We start from the raw sequence: 24,263 nt of genomic DNA on the forward strand, positions 1-24,263 counted from the left end.
ACTCAAACACAACTCGCAAAAAGTGAAATGTAATGTTTCAGTACGGAAAGTACGAAAACATTGAACTTTTGGGCATGCGCATTCAAAATTTAGAGGTCACATTAAGTTCACCTGTAAAGGTCATAGTGGATTTTAGGTTCATAGTATATGTCAACCGATCAGTCCTGAAATTAGTGTTTTGATTCATGTACTTGTGCGGAGGGGGAGGGCTGGGCCTGTTGTTGACAGAGAGCAGGGAAAAGAGTGATTGCTTGAATAAGTCCAGAAGACTACTCATAAAAAGTGAGGGATGTCTTGCTTTCGGGTGAAATGTCATGTTTCAATGCAGAAAGTACTGAAACATTGAACTTTTGGAAATGTGCAGTCAAAACATTAGAGAAGGTCACATTAAGTTCACCTGTAAAGGTTATAGTGGATTTTAGGTTCATCCTGGAATTTCACCTGAAAGCCGAATATCCCTGACTCTTTGTGAGTAGTGTATGTGTAGACCTACTTGAAATAGAAAAACAGATATTATGTGATGTGATGGCCACAAAAAGGGGATGCAGAGTTAGACCGGCAAATTGTTGGGTGCACTGGAGCAACCAATGACAACTTTTAGTGGCACTAGGCAGATTTTTGGTCGCACCCTTCAACCCCGGTACATGAAGTACATAAACCTGTTTAACTTATTGGGGCTTATCCTGTATGTGTGTGTGTGTTTGTTTATGTGTGTGTTTGTGCATTTTCAGCCAGTTCAGTGGAGACCGTGGGCTTTGGGGCGTACAGCACAGGCTTGGCGTCGGACGTGGAGAAGCCCTCGTCCCAGCTGCAGTTCAGGTGAGTTCAGCCTCGTCCTCCAGGTACAGGAGTGGCCGAAGTTAGCACTGCACTTTATTATTCCATGCCAGGTGGTATGGAACATTCTGACCATCACTCTCTCACACGTCTCTCTCGCTCCGTCTGTTTTGCTTCCCTCCTGTCCCAGCATGGAGCCCAGTCCCCCAGTGACGGCCGCACCTGTTAGCAGCATGCTGCCCACCCCAGGCCTTCCCGAGTCCATGACTGTTGGTGAGTCCTCACTTTCTCTCTCACTCTCTCTCTCTCTCTCTCTCTCTCTCTCTCTATCTCTCTCTCTCTCTCTCTTTCTCTCTCTCTCTCTCCTCCTCTCCCTCTTCCTCTCCCTTTGACTCTTTCTACCCTTGTCTCTCTCTCTCATACAGTCCTTTTGCCTTTGCCTTCAGGAAAAAAAGAAAAGCCTTAAGTCATGCTTGAGAAATAATGTCGAACAGGACAGAGAGTGTGAGGAGGCCATCTTGAGTCACAGCGTGCAACTTGTTTAATCTACTCGCTGTACTCCCCTTACACTCTAAATGGATTTTCCCAATGGTTGGGTGGCCAGACACCAACTGCTGCATGAGTAGCCAACTGTGAATTGACTGAAAGCAAACTTGTAATAGAAGTCTAGAAATGAGTCAGGCCCTGTGACTAACCAATTCATTCAACTAATGATGGTTTAACCAGGTAACAGAAATTGGGGGAGCAGAATTTAAAATGGGTTTCAATCGGTTGGAAACATAGTTCCATCATATTATGAGGATTTCTGACTATTTCCTGGCTACTTTTGAAATAACTCTTAACCACGTATTCCCTTTTCTTTCCAAGAAGTGTGGTTATGATCCTCTTTTTTGTAGATTAGGGAGAGTGAGAGGGTCTGTGCTTTACGCACACGGAGACACATAAAAGCTATTGTCGTCAATGACTGCTTGTTAGTCATATAATGGTGGCAGCTCTCCAGCTTCATGGAAGTGATTGCACTCATTCAACAACACCACCCTCAGAGATTAAATTATTCCTCGCCTTGTATATTGTTTCTCTAAATTAAACTACGGAAGACGGCAGTGCACGTTCTTAAGCCACTGAAATAGTCATAAAATGTTTTCTTTGATTTAAATGCAATTTTATGGACCAATATATTGCACATTTTAGACCTGGTAGAGTGTTTTTTTTTTAATAATTAAAAATGTTCGTCTTCCACACAGCATTGTCGTTTGATATAACGACCATTGTTGTTGGCTCTATTGAACTGGCTGCGTTTACCCCAGTTGACCAGTGGGGGCAGCAGTGCTCTCTGGTAACACATTGAGCTTTGAGGGCAGAGCAGATGAGATCTGCCTGTTTGGAAGGACTCTGTTGGCCGCCAGCGCTGCTCTCCTCTGAGCCAGTGCTGATAAGTGGCGAGAATAGGACATTAATAAAGAATCCAATTTAAAGATGGAGAGATGGTAACGATGATACGCCACTGGCAGAGGTGCCAGGGCTAAACTGGCGTTAGCCAAGGGCGCTGGCGCTCCCCAGCAGCCAGAGGAAGCTCGTCCGCCATGCCATGCCATGCCATGCCATGCCAGGCGGCGGGCAGAGCCGTGCCCGATTGCAACCAGTTGAGTCCCTGCAAGCGCATGTGAAGGAACCCTGATGGATGCGAGGGAGTTGCGCTGCTCTCCTGGAAGGTGTCCAGAGCCACTTGTCTCTCCCCGCAAAACCTCGACGGAAGATTTATTGCAAACACTGGAAACCAGCTGTTCTGTCTGCACCAAGACATCTTATCATTAGCTGTCTGCTTGTTCTCATATTCATCCATAAGCCTCGTCAAAATAAAAAATGCAAAACGCAAAATGCACTTCCAAGTTCTGAAGTATAACAATCTCATAAAACATGGCAAAGCCCGAGCCGAATTTTGCAGCAGGAACGCGCGTTAGATTTCTAAGCGAGTGTTATGTGAGAAATTAGGCACGTTGTGTAAGCCGCTGAGCAGTCAATAAATCATTACGTTGGAGGCATCCACTCTGTCTTCCTCCAACGGATGGCACTGTTGGCTCAGAGTCCAGCCTGCGGTCGGCGCAGCGTTTGGGGGCAGAGCAAAGGGCCTGGCCAGGTGGAGCACGAGATGATGGATGGAGGTTTACTACAGCCTCGCAAATCTCCTAGTGAGATGAGGGAGGGAAGGGGGGGGGGGGGCAGGGCCTACTCAGGCTGGCTGTCGCTCTCTTTCTCTCTCTCTCTCGCTCTCTGTGTGTCTCTCTGTCTCTGTCTCTCTCTCTTCAGGAACTGAGAATTGAGAATGCACTGTGTGGGGGCGTGTGAGCGCGTCAGACTTCAGGAGACTGGGAGCGAGAGTATGTCTGTATAGGTGTGTGAGCGTTTGTGTGTGTGTGTGTGTGTGTGTGTGTGTGTGTAGTAATATTCACTTAGGTGGAGGGAGAATGATAGTGTGTGTGTGTGTGTGTGCGTGCGTGCGTGACTGCCCATGGAATCTGACGCATGCAGTCAGTCAGAGTCCCATTGAGATTTAGGGTAGTGTAGTAGTTTCTGATGATGATGATGATGATGATGATGGTGTGTGTGTGTGCATGCCTGACTGACTACATGTGTCAGTCAATGTGCATGTTTGTCAATGCGAATACTAAATGTGAGATTTAGGGAAGTGTAGAAGTTCCTGTGATGATGATGATGTATGTGTGTGTATGTGTGTGTGTGTGTGTGTGTGTGTGTGTGTGTGTGTGTGTGTGTGTGTGTGTACGTACGTATGTGTGTGCGCGTGTGTTCATTGTTCCAGCCCCTGTCTCCTTGTACCACATCAGCTCTCAAGACATTTCTGTATTGAAACACCGTTAACAATGCATGAGGCGTCTGTGACCCGCGGCCAAGTCAACGCAATTAATGACTCATGAATTACGTCAAGTCAATTGCAAGAGGGCCGACCACGGCACACTCTTTTGGATCACACTTAGTTCGCCGCCTGCACTCCCGACTGTTAAAATTGCTCAATTTTCTCATGGTGAGAGCCGGTTGGGCACTGAATCCACAATAGGAGACGACTGTGGCATTTAGACAAGAGTGCCGTCGCCACCTTATGATTATTGCTCACCACCTCATGATTATCGCTCCTCTCCTCTGCTCTGTGTGTGTGGATGTGGAGGTGAACGGGCTATGAGCTTGTTATAGCACATTGGAACGCGCCAGCAGAGGCTTATGGACGAAAATGAGAATAGTTATAACGCATTATAACGAGCAGAGGAGGCTGAACGGGCTACGAGCTTGTTATAGCACATTGTAACGCGCCAGCAGAGGCTTATGGACGAACATGAGAATAGTTATAACGCATTATAACGAGCAGAGGAGGCTGAATGGGCTACGAGCTTGTTATAGCACATTGTAACGCGCCAGCAGAGGCTTGTGGACGAACATGAGAATAGTTATAATGCATTATAACGAGCAGAGGAGGCTAGTGGACAAATATCTGAACAGTTCTAACGCATTATAACGCGCAGCAGAGGCTTATGGACAAATATGAGAATAGTTATAACGCGCAGCAGAGGCTTCTGGACGAATATGAGAATAGTTGTATTGCATTATAACGCGCAGCAGAGGCTTATGGACGAATATCAGAACAGTTATAACGCATTTTAACACGCAGCAGAGGCTTATGGACGAATATCAGAATAGTTATAACACATTCTAACGATAAGCAGACGCTTATGGACGATTATGAGAATAGTTATAATGCATTATAACGCGCAGCAGAGCGATTCTGAATGAGCAGTGTCCGTGTTCTAAACCTGTTGGATGATTCTTCTACAACGTGTCTTCATTTGCAATAACCGGAGGTCGGAGGTCAAGCGAAACGGCTTTATTTCTAGAGGGAGGGCCGTGGCCGCTCATTTGCATGGATGGCTCATTCATTGTGTGGGACGAGAGGGACGGCCCATATTGGGGGGGACGCGATACGATACATGCATTAGCATGGCATTAGAGTCCCTCCCGCGGAGATAACCTTTGCTGGAGAAAAGCGGGTCTGGAGCTGTCCGCTCTTTTGGAGTCTTCGACGTCTGAGAAGAGTGCTCAAAGCTCCTGGTTCAATTCAAGCCATGGAACCGCCCTGTGTGTGTGTGCGTGTGTGCGTGTGTGTGTGTGTATGTGTGTGTGTGTGTGTGTCTGTGTGTGTGTGTGTGTTTGTTTTATTCATGTATGTTTTTATGATTTGGGTGGTCATGCATGACTCAGCTCATCCACCCGTTGTTTATGAGACTCTTATGTTTGTCTGAGAGCGTCTGTCTCTGTGTGGACGTGCATGCGTGTGTGTGTGTGTGTGTGTGTGTGTAGACAGCATGGCAGGTCATGGTCAGACTAGTTGCTCATAAATCATCGCTGTGTTTTGTTTGTGTGCGTGTGTGTGTGTGTGTGTGTGTGTGTGTGTGTGCACGCAGGCGCATGAAGTGTTGCAGACTCACCAGGGTGTATTTTGCCTCCAGATGGAGATATCAGGGAGGGGGCGTTCTCATCTGCTGGACACACACACTCACTAGCCCACACTCACACGTCCATGAACCTACCTACTCACGTTCTCTCTTACACACACACACACACACACACACACACACACACGCACACACAGGAGTACACACAGTCACACTCACATGTGCGCCCCCATCTTTTTCCAAAAACTCTTATCGTTCTCTCTATCTCTTCCAGACATAAAAACACACCCTATTGCTCATAACTTGACTTTTACTGTTTTTTTCGATTTCTCTCTCTCACTCACACACTCACACACACACACACACACACACACACACACACACACACACACACACACACACACACACACACACACACACACACACACACACACACACACACACACACACACACACACACACACACACACACACACACACACACACACACACACACACACACACACAGTCGAGCGAACATAGCTACCTTTCCTTATCTGCAGATCCTTCATTAAAAGTCAGACGTGCTCTACTTTTCTATGAAGTTTTATCAATTACTGCGCTGAATTTTAACTAATTTTCTCAGCTCAAGGTGCAGCCCCCCTCCCACCCCTCCCCCAGCCCCACACAGACACCTCCACTGGCATTGGTTCTTGAGTAGACTAATTAAATTAAGCAGGGGTGCCTTGGGCTTCATGAGATACGAGGAAGAGGAGGAGGAGGAGGGTCAGGTGGTGAGGGCATCGCCCTTAAAGAACGGAAGTTTTTTTCTATACACCGCCCCCCCCCCCCCCCCCGGGTGCTCTCCTCTCTGCTGTCTCCTGAGCCCGGCATGTTGTGGAGTTTACCTAGGCAGCGTGTGATGGCAGCTACTGAAGTGTCTTCTCCCAGCCCTCCTGCTGTGGGCTCATTTAGCCATCAGCCGCCTGACAGTCGAATGTGCTCACACACACTCACACACACACACACACACACACACACACTCACACACAGACAGAGAGAGAGAGACACACACACACACGCATAGGCTTTTCTTTTTCTTTCTTTCATACGCTGTTGCCAGGTTTGCCGGCTGCCTCTCAGCTCTGAGGCAGCTCTAAGCACCCCACCCTCTCTCTTATTCCCTCTCTGTCTCCCTCTCTCTCTGTCAGTCTATCTCTCTGTCTCTCTCTCTCTCTCTCTTCCTTTCTGCCAGCCAGGTGGACATGGTAAAATACGTCAGAACCTCTCAAGTGCTGTTTTTATTTCTTCTACTCAGCTCACCTGTGCATTTACAAAGGCTTCGGTGCCACATGGCTTCATTGTTCTCGCTGGTTAAGAAAATATGCTGTGTGCAAGTGGAGGACCCTGACCGTCTCTCTCTCTCTCTCTCTCTCTCTCTCTCTCTCTCTCTCTCTCTCTCGCTCTCTCTCTCTTTCTCTTTCTCTTGGTGGTCAACCTGCCCCTTGCTGTTTTCATTCATCAGCCTTTTTCTTCTCCTGAACCTCCGGTCTTTACAAGTAGGACCACTTACATGGCCACTTACTTTCACAGTCACTACCTCAGGAGGCTTGATGTTTTTGACATCATTTCCAAAAACATTTGAGATGAATCAGAATGGAAAAATCTGTAAAAGCCTACCCCCCCCCCCCCACACACACACACACACGATTACCACTCCCACACACACACCACCACTCGTCATCCCTCTTCGAAATTTTAAAAAGGTGTGGAGACACTTAACTGCCCGCCAATCAGACCTGCTGCTTCCGAAGTCAGCACGAACTCTCGCCACTGGAAATGTCATTGCCGACGCACTTGGCCTGGCGTGGCAGATTATATCTGGCCACTCGCGCTCCGCCACGCCTCCTGTAATTGACGGCTCTTAAGGCTGTAGATTGAGGTAATGGCCTGCCTCACCAGGTGGCAGCTGGTTCCAGGAAAGGTCAAGGATATTTCGGGGGGTGGGGGGTGGGGGGGGTTCGTATGGTGGTTTGGGCAGATGGGAGGAGGGAGGGACAGCCTGGATTGGTGTCTCTTGGCGTGAGATGGTCAAATATCTTGGGTGGGTGTTTGTGGTCTTTCTTTTGTAGCGAGCAAAGAGGGTCGTATGGAAGTGCTTCTGGATTAGTGTGGATTTATTGGAGGCAAACTAGGATGCAAGCACTCACACAAGTGCAGTACATGATGGCGTTATGGACACACACACACACACACTTAGACACACACTTAGACACACACAGACAAGCACTGCTCCACTGTATTGCATCGGGGATCACATCAGACACACACACACACACACACACACACTTACAGACATACACCTACATACACACACAAAACACATGCCTACACACACACAACCAAGGACTGAAAACACAATGAATTTCCTTTTGATGCGTTCTGAGCAAAACATTTTTTTTTGTTCCTGTTCCAATGTTCCAAGGCATCTCCTTTAAATGTTAACCGATTAGAACATAATAGAAGAACGGTTAATAACGTTCCTTTAAAAAATGACCTCGCCTTTACAGCCTTACATCTTCAATCAAAGCACATTAGGTATCAAGGCTAATGGTTAAAAACACCTGCCTGAAGTTGTCGGGCGATATCTGAAGGTCTATTTAATTACTGTAGTCTATATAATAGCAGATCTTCAAAAATGTCTGAAAGCCTTCAAACTTCATGCACAGACACACACACACACACACACACACACACACACACACACACACACACACACACACACACACACACACTTACACACATACACCTACACGCACACAAATGCCCAAGCATATGAATGCACACATACTGTAGTTGTATACAGGCAGACATACAGTATAGGCCCATAGGAATATGCCCATAAATGCAACAGGCACACACCTTGAACACACATACTTACGAGTGCAGTTGGGCTACATTTGTCCTATTTTTTAAGATCCACTAAAACAAGATGAATGTCCATGAGCGCTTTAGCACATGAAATAGTGTTTTGTCTCTTGTCTTGTTAAGGTACATCAGGAATAAAAGTGTCTGTTCCCTCGCCTGATCTCCATAATCACGGGAGAAGTGCTACTTTTTTTATAGGCCACTAAATCTCCAGACGTTACTAAGAGACTAACGGCTCTTTGAGCAACTTTTGCCTCCCAATTTGTCAGGCTTTTTATTTGATTTCCTTTCCCGCTGATTTAAGCCTTTGTTCTCCTCGCCCTGTTCCCACAGTTGAGTTACGGCAAGCCATAGTGGCCATGATGAACCGGAAGGACGAGCTCTCCGAACAAAACACGTGAGTGTGTGTGTGTGTGTGGGGGGGTGTGTGTCGGTGTGTGTGTGTGTGTGTGTGTGTGTGTGTGTGTGTGTGGCCTCTGGAGTAGTCTGTGTGAGAGAGAGACAGTCAGAAGCTTGCGACTGTATTTGTGTTGTGTTGTGTTGTGTGTGTCATCCTTTAACATGATTAAAGACATAATGTCATTTTAATGACCTCTCTAGATGTTGATTCGGTCTTAAGTGGTACAGTAGGCTTTAAAAGGCAACCGAAGAATTAATGAGCGATGAGAGTGATGCATTTATTAGACTTTTATTGAAATGTGAATGACTGTATCCCATAACCCCAATCTACACCACATGTAATTGCAGTGTGAAAATGTTACAAACCGGAAATGTGGTATTGATTGTTGAACGTGTGTGTGTGTGTGTGTGTGTGTGTGGGCTGCAGGTCGCTGCGCAGTCTGTTGGATGGGGAGATGGAGCACTCTGCTGGCCTCAGACAGGAGGTGGACACCCTGAAGAACAAACTGGCCGAGCTCGAGGAGAGACACGCGGCCAAAGTGCAGGCCTTGGGCAGGTAAACACACACACACACACACACACTCACACACACTCACGGGAAGCTAGGCATGCCTTATTCTGTTTGCTAGGTAGCTTGTCATTTTAGACAAAACAATCCATAACGCCTCTTCAAGAGGAAGGCAATCAAAGTATAGTTTTATCTCAGGAAATTACATTTTCCAGCCAAGTGACTAGAACAGCCACTTAGTCTTTGAGCATCACCATTACTTTAGCTTTGGATGCTTTGAATCCTTTGATGCACACAACATTTGGCAGAAGGGACAACATAATTTGATTCTGTTTCATTCTTGTTGTACAAATGAATAGCCCTTCCCTCAGTGTTTGAAATAGCTCTGTGACCAGTGATTGGTATCATAGTTTGGAGTGAGTAGACAGACACAGGAGTGGACTGCATTGTATTGCAGGAGGACGTTTGTTTTAAAATTCAATTAATGAGTGCACTTTGATACAGGGTATTTTTTTTAGAAGCATTATAGATGTGGTCTACCAGCACACTTCAAAATGTGGGAAATGAATGCTGTTCTCTTGAAAATGTGACATTTACAGATGGAATTTCTGTATCTTTAGTGTTCTACTATTAATTGTACTCTGTGCATTCCCACGTCTGACAAAAATATACAAACACACGCTACATTCTCCTCACAAACCTCATTTCACCTGTCAATGTGGTTTTGTTGTTTTGTGTGTGTGTGTGTGTGTTCAACAAAAGAGTTGGGGGTGGGTTGGGGGGGTATGGGGGCAACTTGATCTTGAAATACCCCGACTATTGCCTCAGCTCTGTCCACTTTGTCCATTTATTTCTGTTTACTTTTGCACCTTCATTCTTCCTCCGTCACTCTGCCTTAGAGCTGATGCATTCACTTAAAGCGTCACCTCCGCTCAGGCCTGCTGCAGTCAATAGTGGCTAAAAATAAGGCGGAGGGTGGCGTGGGAGGGGGTGTGGGAGCAGTCGGGGAGCTTTCACTGGGGGAGTCTGGAGTGCAGCTCACTGCTGGTCCTCATTGATTGAGCTGTGCTTTGGGTGCATAGGACACACGCACACACACACACACACACACACACACACGCACACACGAAATCGCGCACAAGTGTATAGACCTCTCCACCCGTGAATGTATTAAACTTGCTTGCACATTCACTCATGTATGCAAATGCACACCTTTGTGTGCATTCTCGTTGTGATAGTGTCACACACACTAACTTGCACAAACAGACATATATTCATTAACTCTTACGGACAAGACACACACACACACACACACACACACACACACACACACACACACACACACACACACACACACACACATACACACATACACACATACACACAAACACACATACACACACACACACACACACACACACACACACATTCATTGTGTGTGCATGCAGCTCTTGACAGAGGATAGATTTGGGCTAGATAAACAGCATAGCTGGTGCACTCACACCATTGAACCACTGGAGGAAAAACAGGAGGAGAAAACAGAAAGAGTTTAGACAAAAGAGAAAAAAAACAAGGTTTGAAATAAATATATTAAGTGTCTAAAGAGACAACAGAAATTAATCTGTGTGAAGAAAAAAGACATCAACAAACAGCTCTCAAAACAGCATTGTAATGGTGGATCCTTTCCTTGAAGATGTTGAATATCCTCACAAAAAGCTTGTGCCAAGTGGGCTACACAAACAGATGAATAACTAGATAGGTTTGGGCCATGTAGTGCATCCCAGTCTCTTGAAGTTAGGATTATCCTGTGTGACGGCGATGACGCAAATGTGCTTTTACTCTACTACTAGAATTAGGCCTTTCGAAATGGGTTAAAATCAACATCCATTTAAATGCGGAGGCTCATGTGAGAAACACTTCCCCTTAAGTTTCAGACATAGCAGAGAATGGTGCCTTGCTCTGGCAAGATGTCGTTTTCATTATGACCGCCACAGCATTAGCACAGTGAGTTTTTTTGTTTTCTTTCGACGATCCCAGGACACCAGAATACCAGGGGACTTGAAACTTGGTGGGTATGAAGCCCCACTAGGCTGGTTAGGAATAGAAGCTTCTAAGAAAGATCTCGATTCAGGCACTCCAAACACGGGGACAGAACACGGAAGAGATATACCTTTGTTGTAACTGGCTACTGCATATTAAAGAGACACTTCACCGTTTTTTCATATTAAACTACATCATTCCCTTAACTAAGACGAGTTGATACATACCTCTTGTGTTTCAATGCCTGCACTCACTGGCTCTGGTGCGCAGCGCTACTTTGATAGCACTTAGCTAGCCCAGTTCATTCATTAGGATCCAAACAGAGATGTTGTTAGAAGCAACCAAACACCTCCACGTTTTCACCCAGTTCCCCGACTAGTCACACGACCAAGTAAGAAAATGAATCAAAGTAACCTATAAAGACATATCAGACCAGGATACTCCATTGCATTAAGGTGATGTTTCCAAAAACACTCTCTTTGATTTGATCTCTGTAGCCTATTACCACCCCTCGCCATACTGTAGGTCTAACATGCTCAATTTATAATCTATAAATGATGGGAGTTCCCTCACTAAAAGTTTGATGAAGGCATTAATGTATTTGGGTGCCAGTTCCGTGAGCGCACCATTGCCTGATATCATACTGTAGGCCGACCGGGAGGGTTGTCCTTGGGTTCTTTATGCACTTTAGGGAGTAAATAAAAGGCTGTAATCTGCGGTTAAGAAGCCCAACTCGTTAGATGTTATGCAGCCTCACCAAGTGCCCCTTGCAAAAGCGCATCCAATTCCTTTTTCATATCTGGCAAAGGGTTAGTGAACAGTCTTTCATAGTATTTAGTGTTTAACTGATGGAGAGCTTCCTTGATCTATTTGTCCCTAGAGAGCACCACTACACCGCCACCCTTGTCTGCTGGGCGGATAATGATGTCAATATTAGCAAGGTCATTGAGGGCAATGTACTCCTCCTTTGATAAATTTGATCTAAACGTAATAGGGTCAGTCTTCATCAAACGGTTAACCTCAAAGTCCACGTTCTTGGAAAAAGGGATGAGCGCCAGGTTGGATGCGAAAGGAGAAAACGGGGATTTTGTAGGTCAGTAGTGTCATCATTGCACTCGAGGAACACTGTGTGCGGCTTGCATGCTGAGAGTACAGTGCTTTAAGATGTAGGCTGTGGTAAAAGCAACATAAATCCACTGTAGTGTCAAATGCAATCACGTTGTGAGTAGGGGCCCTTAGACAAAACGGAGACTTGCTCTTTGCTTAATCCAAAATCAGACAGGTTAATTACTGTGGATGGCGTAGGACCTATCCAAGCCCTCTTCCGTGGTCCATCTCTGTTCCGTGTACAGTGGGCTGGTGATCTCCTCCCCTGCTGTGTCCTGTGCTTCCACATTGTATGCCCGATTCAGAGAGAGAGACGGCCACTTGCCCTCTCAAAAATCCCGATCCGTAGAGGCATAGAAACCCTCTCGTCCTCACTGCTTGTACGATTAAAGGAAACACAGTGGTGTGTAAAACTGGTTCCACAGTTTTATTCCAGCGGTAAACCCGGCCCTGCTCAATAGTCCTCAACGTCTTGCTTGAACTTCTGGAGTCTCATCTTCCTAATAGTAATTTCTAATTCATGTAGGTTAATCTTGAGTTTGGTTTCAAAAGAGTCCAGTTTGGGAGCACAGCTCGAGTTTCTTCAGTCTTGGTTTGTAGAGTAGCCTTTTGTGCTTTGCCATCCTCAATCAGGAGCCACATTAAATCCGCAGAGCATTTATTCAGGATGGATTCCCATTTAGTTTTGAAAGTGCCGTCCTCAATGTTGGAAGAGGGGGAACTTGGAGATGCCAAAGCCCTGTGGGATTCGGCCCCCTCTCCGGTAATCCAAAAGGGAGACGATGTGCCATTTTGGCTTCAGGTCCTTTTCCAGTCTGTGTAGCCTGCGCAAATCGTTCTGAGTCTCTTTCACATCCGCAGGGTGGGCAGGTTCATCTAGTTGTAGAAGAGTGTCCATGACTACAATATTCCTCCCTTCCTCATGAGAGTAAGAAAAGTATAACTCATTGTTCACCAAGAAAGCACGCTCCGACAACAAAACGAGCGGAGCGGGGAAGGAAGAGAAGCTCCCCGGGGACCACTCCGTTCCCACGCCGGGCCCCAGAGAAAACACTTTTCCTGGAGCAACTTGAGAACCGTTGCACCCAAGATGCATGTGCACAAACATACACACTCTCACAGTTATGCACATACACTGTACACTCAGGCAAACGCAGACACATACAGTATATTCACACAGACACACACACACAAACTGACACATAGTATAAATCTAAGTGTACAGCATGGTGATGCGTGAGATTTATGTTCATCGGATAGCACCATGCAACGGTCATATTATGTACCACTTACAGTTATACTACTATGATTTGGTCTCAGCGGTACTACCGAGCTACCAAGAGTGGTAGTGCTACACACATACTAATATTTCCCCCTATTTAGCTTTCACAGCAGGTTTTTGAACTTCCCCTTAACATAGCTTGGCAATGTGGGTTTTTTTGCATTTCCAGTGAAGATTGAAATTCATGAGATTTTTGGATTCCTTTTCATGAAAGATTCTTCAAGCCAAATTGGAATAGACACTTACATGTTTTTTTTCTGGCTGTCCATTTTTGCTCATTCCCGAGTCTCTTGGCTTGCTTGAATTTACATTCTTTTACAAACAAGTGGTATTGTATTAATTATTTCAAACGCGTTTCGCTTGAAGCTGGTAAAACTGACGTGGCACACTTGTATAGCCTGTAGAAGCATGAGAAAAACTATGTGCAGGTTAAGAATATGCAATAGTGCTGCCTCTACTCACCCTGTCCTTGGCATATCTGATTTGTTGTACAGCGTTCTTCCCACACAGTGCCCTTGCTTGTGTATGTACTGTACTTGTGTGTGTGTGTGTGTGTGTGTGTGTGTGTGTGTGTGGGAACGAGCAGATTCATTAAGCCCAGCGTGGTGGGCTACCTGTTGAGGGGAACAGACGGCCGAGGCACAGGAGAGCCTAGAGAAAGAGGGTCATCTTTAGCCGCGGCAGCAGGCCAAAGGATGGGACGGTTACTGGGAGACCACACTGACTGTCAGCTGCCTGGGCCATATTGGTCTCGCTGGTTGCGTCAGTTTAGCTTTGGCAAGCGTGCTGATTTAGTAGACCTCGTAATGCCAGAGGCTGCAAGCGAAAAGGGAGGAGAACAACCAACTGTCAACCCCTCTGCCATAAATTGAGACGTATGGAAGCTACGAGCCCTCTGGGTCAATAGTCTCACAGCAGTCAGAGTGGACAAGCTTTTTTCTAAAATAAACAAATAAATGAAATACATTCAAACAAGCAAGTGAATAGAGTTTCTATGTTCTTGGCGCATACATGGCTTGGGTCACCATGTCTTCCTTTTTTGAGTTGCTTTTACAACGATGACCTCACGTGTTGCCTGCGCCGGCACTCGCTTGACCCCAAGCCCGGTCAGCAGAGGCGGCGCGGCTGCGGTATTGCTGATGCTTCACATTCGCGCAATTTAGCGGGTGGGGGGGGGGGTCCCTCTCTCCCTCTCCGCCATGGCTGGCCCTCCATTATGCTGCACGCTTGACATTTTAACCGGCTGCTCATGCCCCGAGGCGGACCAGAGGGGGATCCTACCATGCTCTGGCAACCCGGGCCGCCATGCATACTCATTAGACCAGCACGTGGCTCCCAGCACTCCCCTGCGTGCTGCCGAACGCGCCCCAGGCCACCGGGACATGTGTCTAATTTGCACACACACACACACACAGTTCCCAGTCACCTTCCCCACCCGAGCCTTATTACACCCTTAGCTCGCGGTTAGCTGAGCTGGTGTTAGCATTCCCAGGCTTCCCAGAAGGTTGTGGTGGAGGCGTCCGTAAGACGCACCTCACCTCCTCGCCCCTCCGCCATCGTCTCCTTCTGTCCACCTGCTCTCTCTCTCTCTCAGGCCTCTCAGGTTCCAGGAGAGGAGGAGACGGAGACAGAGGGAGTCATGCAATCTTCGTTTGATACCTTCGTCGTCATCCAATTCCGCTAATGGGCTTAACGGTGGTGGAATCCATTTATCTATAGTGCTTTTTAGCAGTGGGAACGTCCCCTGTTGTGATGACGACTGTGCCATGCCTGAGGTGCCGCGCTCAGGAGTGCGTCTTGTGATTGCTCCTTCACCAGTGAGAGTGAGCGGCAAGCTAACCTCGTACGCGTCTTCTTTTCCGAAACAGAAGCAAATCTTTGCCCATCAATCTTGACGTGATGAGGTTTGGGCGAGGTGTTGGCGTGCACGGTGGAAATTGAGAACAGATGGAGTGTACATGGGCTTGATTTGATTGGAATTGATGATGGCCGATCAAATCAGTTCCACCTCACATGCATGCAGGAAAAAATGAATCAAGGCAGACCTCGACCGAACACACTTTTGTGAATACAGTACGGTGAAAAGGCACACAGCGTATATATCAGAATTACAGCCGAATGACTTGATTCTGATTACTCACTTGCTGCCCACCTAGTCTTGTGGATTGATGTGTAAAAATATTCTTTTGTGTGTGTGTGTGTGTGTGTGTGTGTGTGTGTGTGTGTGTGTGTGTGTGTGTGTGTGAGAGAGAGAGAGAGAGAGAGAGTTGCAGAACAGCATCCTGCGACCCGTGACACTTCTCGACTCGAGTATTTTATGTTCAAGGCAGAACATGACGAGCCCTTTTATGCTGAAGACCCCTGTGAACGTGAACCAGAAAACTGGGCTTCCGCTCCTTTGATTAAGCAAAAAGAAAGCACCCCACCCCACCCCAACACCACCCTCCCCTCCTCCCCTCCTCCCCTCCTCCCCTCCTCCCTGATCCCGGCATTGTCATTCCGGGGCTTTTCCACGTCAGGGAAATCGCTGAGTGAAACGTATCTAATTACCCCACAAAAAAGGGAGAAGGTGAAGGAAGGGGAAAAAGAAAAAAACACAACAACTGCGGGTTCATGGTGCACGGCTGAGGCTGCCGCCTGCCTGTGTTGGCGCTCATTAGTGGGAAGAGAATCCTCGCTTCAGGGCTGTTTACCTCACAGCTGACATCTTAACCCGCCGCGCCTTCGGAGAGATGTTTATGTCCGACACCCTCAGCCCTAGCCTTGTGTGGGATGCTAATTCGGAGGGTATAAAAAAAAAACAAAACAAAAAAAAAGGAGAGAGAGGAAAAGCCCTGAGTAATGCAGGCTAAAGTGAGCGCTAAGGGTGCCCGGAAGGGACAAAACGAGTGGTTAGTGATGAGAGTTTTAGAGCTGAGCTGTGCTGAGCCTTCCTCCACCACCATCTCGCCGCCCTAAGATCGGGGCATTTATTAGCTTTAATTAAATCTGGATGGGATTGCGCCGAGCGCCGGGGCTGAGGAGGAGGATGATGGAGGATCGGCCTTTTGAGAAAGTTCCAGAAGCTGTAGGAAGTGCCCCCCCCCCCCCCCCCCCTGCTCTCATCCATTGTGCTTGGGAAGAACATGAAGGTGATAAGCAGGGTACAAAAGCTCTCCGGCGCGAATGAAGATGGTAACGCGTTTTTCACCAAGGTGGCATTGCGGCTCAATGTTGATAGATTTTGCTCCTCTCTTGTTCCGGTACCTTCCCTCACCCAAGCAGCCATAATCAGGCACACACTTCTGTGAGTGTGACACTTACACACACATATGCACACACTTACACACACATATGCACACACACACACACACACACACACACACACACACACACACACACACACACACACACACACACACACACACACACACACACACACACACGCATGCATACAGACACAGACATGCATGAGTGCACATTCCCCTCCAGTCTCTTGTCTCAATAAGCAGTGATAAAAACGTTATCTATGTGTTTGTGTGTGGGAGGGAGCGAGACAGGGGAAGGGAAAGGGAGAAACAAAAGCCTAGAATTGAATTTGTTTTTTATGCTGCAGAGAGGGCCTGTTAGGCTGTGCTAGCAAAGTCAGTACTGGGTCTTTATGGGTCTCCAGAGTGCCCCTGTCTCCGGCTAAATTGAGTTCTGCTGGAGGATTTTATGCATTTGCGTCACACCTTCCGAGCCTGAGATTGTGTCGTACCTGTGGTCGTTTATTACTCAAGGAAGCACATCTAGTTATTGCATAGCAGGAAGTCGCATTAGGAGCAGTCACTGGTGGCAGAGATTGATCTGAATAAGTTCCGATCCAGTGGGGAAATATCTGATTCTGAGTTACCTCAGTTTGTCGGTTGAAATCCGCTTTGGATACTTCTAAAAGTTTGTACACGTTGACTCGCAGCTTTATATGAGGTATGGCAGTGACACCTGATATCTCTGAAAAGAGGAGGTTATTTTTCCTACTTACACTGCAGAACAACTCAAGCAGCCATTTTAAGACTTTGCCTGCCCTGTGCTGGTGGTCATTCGTTGCTACGGCAACTAAACACAAAAGTCCAGTTTCTAGTGAGGTCCATTTTATGTTGCAGTGAGCTTTCTGGTTTGTTCATACTGTTGGGACTTCATATATTAGTCATGATCTGTTGGAGCAACTTGTTTTTTTGTGTGTTTTAACTTGTTTTTATAATCACCACAAGGAAGTGATTGTACCCACATTTTAAATAGTCTGAATATATGTAAAGACTGCCTTTAGTATTGAATAATGTTGAGGATGAAGTTTTCTTGAGGATGAAGTATTCTCTTTAACATGCAAAGTTTCTTCCATTTTAATTTAATCAGCTCAGTGGAAAAAAAATCTCAGACAAGCTAGAGGAATTTCACTCCGAATGTGGTTTAGTTTGCATAACTGATGACTGAACCACAACAGGAGGTATTTGTCTGTTGCAAAAGTTGCATATTCCTCAACTTGTTGTTTTTGCAAAAAAAAAAGTGTTCTCGACCGTCTCCTGACTGTGTTTCTGACTGCTCTGCCTCTCGCCTGCCCCTGGTCTTGACTGGAGTCCGCCTCTTCTTCGTTGTCTTGCAGGGAGAACGAGGTCCTCAAGGTCCAGCTGAAGAAGTATGTGGGGGCGGTCCAAATGCTGAAGAGGGAGGGTAACCAAGGCAACGACGGTAAGACACCCACCACTCGAGTCCACTGTCGAGACACTGTAGCGTTGCCTTAGCATGCTAGCGGCCTCAGCGCTGACTGTTCCTGGTCACTGAGGTCCAGTAGATTTGAGCTCCAGCGTGGCTTGTTTTTCCCTGCTGCGGATCCACACACTTGATTGTTTCACCTACCGGCAGCCGAATTTCGGCCTGGAAATGATTCATTAGCCCCCCCTGTTCGGAGGGCTGCGCTCGCTCACTCATTAGCTTCTCCTTGGCGCGTTTTAATAAAAGTTAGCTCGCCCGAGGATGGCAGCACGCTGTGCAAAGGGTATTCAGATAAGGCGGTTTCTATCAAAGGCAAACAAAGTTAACATGGCAGATTTCAGCCAGAGAATAAGCGCTAATTACATTAGGAGGGACAGGAAAAAAAGGTAGTTATCAGCACCGCGGCAGCGCCAGTCCCCCCGAGGCTTCGTCTTCACTGACGCCTCTGGCGCAGGGGAACGAAAAAGGGGGGGGGGGCGGGAGGGCGACAAGAATAATCACCTTAAATCTCGATTAAAAAATGTTCTTTTTCACGAATGTACGTCCGTGGGGGCATTTGTATCTCGCGACGGTACAACACTTTGCAAGTGTCTCGCCAGCCGAGGGCCCTGGCCGATGTCTTTCTCTCTGCAGCTGCTCTGGCCTTTCTTTGAAATGTCTTCTTCCCCCCCCCCCCCCCCCTCCCCTCATTTTAAAATTGTAATCATGATATGCCAGGCCCCTTTTGAATTCGCTGTTCAGCCATTCTCTTTGTGTGCATTCAAAGTGCCCCAGCAGAGTAAGGGAGGTGACAGGCATACCAAAGAAGCCATTTCGCCCGACCGCCCCGGCTGCAACGGCGGATAGGTTTTCACCTACATGGTGTATTTCGGGAGCGTTTTAGGGCACTGCTGCAGGGCCAAACGGCCTGATAGCGGAAATGCAAATCGATTTATTTTCCCGCGGCTTAAAGCCCGAGGCTCTCGGCCCCGGCTGACACGTGGATAGCCCCTCGCTCGCACTGACCGGAGAGCAGAAATGTGGCCATTGTGAACCGTGTGGTGCACTGGGGACTGGCTTCCTCTCATAGACTCTCTCTCTCTCTCAGGATGCCCCTTCCTGATCCCGCGTGATCTGATGAGGCATGTGCACCTATCCAGCACATTTTCATAAAACGGATCTGTGTATGTGTGTGTGTGTGTGTGTGTGTGTGTGTGCGCGCGTGCGCCCCCCTCCTGCATTTCAACACATGTTTTAATGAATAGTTTATATGCATAGAATCACACCCAATTCACACGGACACTGGTTCATCTTGAGTTGTGTTTGAACTCGTCGGCTAGATAGCAGAGCTCTTTGATTCCCTGTAGAAGTAAGCTTTTTATCAGTGAGATTTTATGCATATGGTCGCGTGTTCTTTATACTATGGCAGTTTTCCTAAAATTAGATTGAAAAAAATCATCTTTCAGCATCTTGGTATAGCGTAATATGCTGGATCTGAAGCGCTTTGATCATGGTGTGTATCTCATGGGCAGAATCTGGGCAACACAGAGTTTAAGTGGCCCATAAAGCTGCCGTGGATATTGCCCAGCGCTGGGGGGTGGCCAGTGAAGGACCGGCTGCCCTCTCTCTCGCTCTCGCTCTCTCTCTCTCTCGGAGCGGCTCGCCCAATTTGCCTCATCGTTTTACAGCTCTGCGCTGCCTGTTTTCTATTCTGCCAAAGGACGGGAAGATGGACGCCTTTTTTGCATGTGAACAGAAAAGGTTTTTTCTTTTCTCCCCCTCTCTCCTTCCCTCCCTCCCTCTCTCCCTCCCTCTCTCTCTCTCTCCCTCTCTCTCTCTCTCTCTCTCTCACTCCCTCTCTAGTCCCCCTCGCACCACCCATTCCGTCTCCCTCCCATCTTGGTTGCTAACAGGGCTGCCTTACTATTCACCGCTTTGATGTCGACTCGCAGCTGAAGATTGTGGAGATGAAGGGAAGCATGTGAAAATTGACGCAGAAGCAAACACAATCCTCCCCACTCCGACACACACACACACACACACACACACACACACACATTACTGCCCCCTCCTCCTTCCCTCAAGTCCTGTGGAAGAGCTCGCTGATCACATTGCATTGCCACCTTTTGAAGACATACATTGCATTATCTCATATTTTTTTTCTATGACGACACTCAACTTCTCCGAAGAATTGGGCTGATCTGAGGCTGATTCGAGGCGCCTGTCTGCTCTGTGAGTAGCACAGTCAAGTGTCGTGAAAAGACTCTTCTGCGTTGGCCCGCTCTGCTTCGTTTGCATTGCTAAGCCTCCGCGCCCGACCGTCGGCCGTGCCCCCGACCACGCGCACACCCACATCTCGAGTAATCTCCCGCCATGATGAGGCGGCCCGAAACAAGAGGGGTCAGGTAGACCGACAAGGACGGCTAACTGCTCCGTCGATTTTTGTGCGCTCCAGCCGAGCCCCTGGCTCTGCTGTCGGCTCCCACGTCTCCCCTGCACCCCCCCTGAGGGATTTGGGTCAGGGGAAGACAAAGCGCTCGGGGATTCGTCTTCGAGATTGGACCCCCGCACTCCGCGGAGACAGCTAATGCGCCCCGCTAAAGCATCAACACCCCGTCTCTCTCCGGTTTGCCGATGAGTGTTTGTTGGCTAGCTCATCGCTGGCCCCGTGCGCCTTCCCCAAACGAGATTTCCCCCCCACCGCATTTTGACCTGTGATGGATTCACTGCGGCATTCCTCCGGCTCTACATGATGTAGTGTGTCCATTTATAAATCCCGCGGACAGGGCCGAATGAATCGCCGAGCGGGGAAATAGATTACGCTGGAAGTTAAGTATGAATAAACACGCAATGGGCTTTCGCCTCTCCGCTGACAGTTCTACTTAATGAGTCAGTGAGGAGCATTTTTCATCAGGGCTGAGGATAGCTGGGGTTGTGGGGGCTGGTGTGCGGAGACCGGTAATAATATCACGTCGCAAATTCATTGCGAATTAGATCATATTTACCTGTCCCCGCTGGGCACGGTTAGAGGCAGCCATCTTGTTTTGGCCAGCTTCTAGCGGGGGGAATCGACTTGACTGCTCACGCACACACGGTCAATAACGCCTGGGCAAATCCGGTTATTATGTTTCCGTTTTGGAATTGGGAACACTCCCCCACTGTTGGGGACACCGGCAGGACCTTTATTAAACAGCCGTGTGTGTGTGTGTGTATATGTGTGTGTGTGTGTGTGCGGGTGTGATGGGAGGTGGCAGGGAGCCTCGGAAAAGGCCAGACGGCCAGGATCGGGGGGCGCCGCCCGTCAGCTCACCTGTTAACGAGCGGTGTTAATGAACATTTTAATCAAGCCCCGCGGGTTAAACAGCGGCCCCTCATATCCCTCCCCTCGCGTCCTGGCCGAGGCGCCGTCACTCACTGCCCCCGGACCGCTGAGCCAAGACGGACGGACGGGCCGGCAGGTGGACACAGCGGGGGGGGCGTACCTGTTTTGGTGAGGAGGCAGAGGTGTGGGAGCTAATGAAGGTGGTCGGCCCTGGCGCTGCCCGCTGGCACCTCTCTCATCCACGCTGTCATTTTCCACGACCTGCCATCTCCACATGCTCCCAAGACCAACAGGGACTCTCGCCCGTCACGCGCAACTCTCGTCTCCAGGCCTTGTTTTTTAACGGAGAGCGCGAAGCGCAGAATGTCAAGCTCGAAAGAGAAAAAGCCTCCCCGCCACATAGTGTGAAACCTTTTAAGAGCCAGTGTTTTTCTAACCCCCCCCGTTCAGGCTAATAATACACTTCAAGTGTGGGCTCTCACACAACCCCCCAGGATGAGTGGCGCTGACGTGGCGCGGACTTGCGTGTGCGATTCTCGGAAACTCTTAAAGCCTTTCGCTGGGCGACAGCACCCGGAGCCACCTGTGCCGCACCGCCTTGGCGCTGATGCAAGACGCCGCGAGGTGATTCCACCACCTGTTATTACGCCTCCGGTCTCCTCGGAAGTCGGTGGGCAACCGCAGAGGCACTCTAACGATGAGAAGCCAGGAGGGCGCAGAAATAAAGGGGATTATGTCGGCCCACTGTTATGGGCGATGTCAAGGCTGATTAATGGTGTTTTATTTTCTTTTTTAGGGGTTAGGATTGTTATTGTTGGTGGCAGGACCAGTGCAGAGTTGGTGTGTGGGGCTGATTTAGTGGTTTAGTGATTGTATTTAAAAGTCTAGTGAAATTACATATTTAGAGTAACATGATCAAAGAATTCTACTTTTTGTCAAGTGTCAACGCCCTGGGTACCAATTTAGCACTAAGGGGAGGTTACCCCGTATGTCTGAAAATCGGCAATGTCAGATACTCCATTCTCCATTCCACGTCATATAAATCAGTATCGTATCAAGATAAGTTTGAAGCCAGTAAATTAAACACTACGTTGTTTGCTTCAAAGGAGCTTCTGGCATTAGATTAAAGAGTTAGACAATCGATCAGCTTGGGTGGATGCGTGTTTTATACCCAAAGTTCTTCCCTTGCCTCATCCCACTGGATGAAATAGTGTAGGGAGTGAGAGTGTGAGTGAGGACAAGGCCTACACACAGTGAGAACAGTGGGGCAGAGAGTTGGGAGTGGAGAGGGGAGGTGGAGAGAGAGAACAATCAAGGTAACAGCTGTACGTGCTTGCTACCTGCCGTCACCTGAAGGCGCTCAGATTAAGCCTCGGCGTGCGCCTGCCGTGCCGCAGCAAAGCACCTTGGGAAAACGCTCCACATGTGGCCGGGCATCACGACGGGGGCCCGCGCGCCGGCCTCTGCGCTAATCAAAGGAGATCCAAATCCCCGTCCTTCACTCTCTCTCTCTCTCTCTCTCACACACACACACACAGCGAGACACACACACGCACGCATACACACACAGAGACTCACACACACATAGACACACGCTCACAGAGACACGCTCACTCAGAGACACACTCATGCACACAGAGACACATACAGAGAGAGAGGCACACACACACACACAGAGAGACACACACACACACACACACACACACAGACACACACACACACAGTGGCACGTCCTCAAAAGGGAAGATAATGAAATGAAGTACAGAAATCCCTCGCCAGTGGTCCTGCCCGCTGCACGTGCCTTATCGACTTCACAGGTGCTTGGCTCGCGCGCGGTGGCGGCGGCGGGCGCTCTGATCCGACCAGCGGTGACGGCGGCCACGATCAAGGCGTGACGCGGCCCAATTACCAAATCAGCTGGACTGCTCAGAGCCAGAGAGGCGGCCGCGGGGCACGGCCTGCCGATGCTGATCTCCCTAAGCCGTCGGGCCGCTCGGTTACTTAAGGCTTGAGATAATGCTCATGACAGTCCCCCCCCCCCCCACACACAACCCTTATCGCCTCTCCTAATGCTTGTTTATTTATCCGTGACTAAATCTGTGGTGTTAAGCTTGTTCATTTGTTGTGGGATGGCAATATTGCCGAGTTCTATAAACACACATGGCTTTCATCTACCGTGTGTGTGTGTGTGTGTGTGTGTGTGAGTGTGTGTGTGAGTGATTGTGATGTGTGACGTCTGTGTGTGTGTGTGTGTGTGTGTGTTTGTGAGTTAAAGCTTAATAAAAGTTGCCTGCCGCCGGAGGGCCATATCTGATCTTGAGCCTCTTTTAATTTGGTGAACTTGCATAAGGACACATAACACTGCTCACGCTGCGGGAGCCGCCCACCCTCCGTCCCTCCATAGGGATGTGTGAGCGCCTAAGTGGATTGGATGATTCCAGGGTTATTCCAGCACCCTGTTGAGTGCCCACTATTGATGGTTGGGTCGGGTGGTGATGGCGGGGGAGCAGGGGGGGGGGGGGGGGCTTATTGAACATCTCGGCTGGTTTCTCTGTCTTTTTCCATCCCCCTCTGTGCCCTCATCCTTTCTTTATGCCTTCGACGGAACGTGAACAGAGTTCACGACTACCACATGTGGGCGACGAGAGAGGAGCTAAAGAAGAGCTGTAGCGTAGAGCTTCAAGCACTCGTCACAAAGCCGCTCCTCACATCGTTGTATTTCAGAGACTCCAGCTGTGATGGCCGTAGGAG

At 48.3% G+C, this 24,263-nt stretch overlaps 1 protein-coding gene across 1 annotated transcript in view; it reads left to right on the forward strand.

Annotated features, from left to right (window-relative positions):
• Positions 1-24,263, forward strand: part of snx29 (sorting nexin 29) — a 114,151-nt gene that overhangs the window by 11,799 nt on the left and 78,089 nt on the right. Inside the window, exons 10-14 of the mRNA XM_062525873.1 lie at positions 732-819; positions 968-1,050; positions 8,478-8,541; positions 8,971-9,099; positions 18,102-18,187. Of these exons, the coding sequence (XP_062381857.1) occupies positions 732-819; positions 968-1,050; positions 8,478-8,541; positions 8,971-9,099; positions 18,102-18,187 (450 nt within the window). The remainder of the gene's footprint in view (positions 1-731; positions 820-967; positions 1,051-8,477; positions 8,542-8,970; positions 9,100-18,101; positions 18,188-24,263) is intronic.

This window comes from Sardina pilchardus, chromosome 22, assembly GCF_963854185.1.
Source record: "Sardina pilchardus chromosome 22, fSarPil1.1, whole genome shotgun sequence".
NCBI classification, from domain to species: Eukaryota; Metazoa; Chordata; class Actinopteri; order Clupeiformes; family Clupeidae; genus Sardina; species Sardina pilchardus.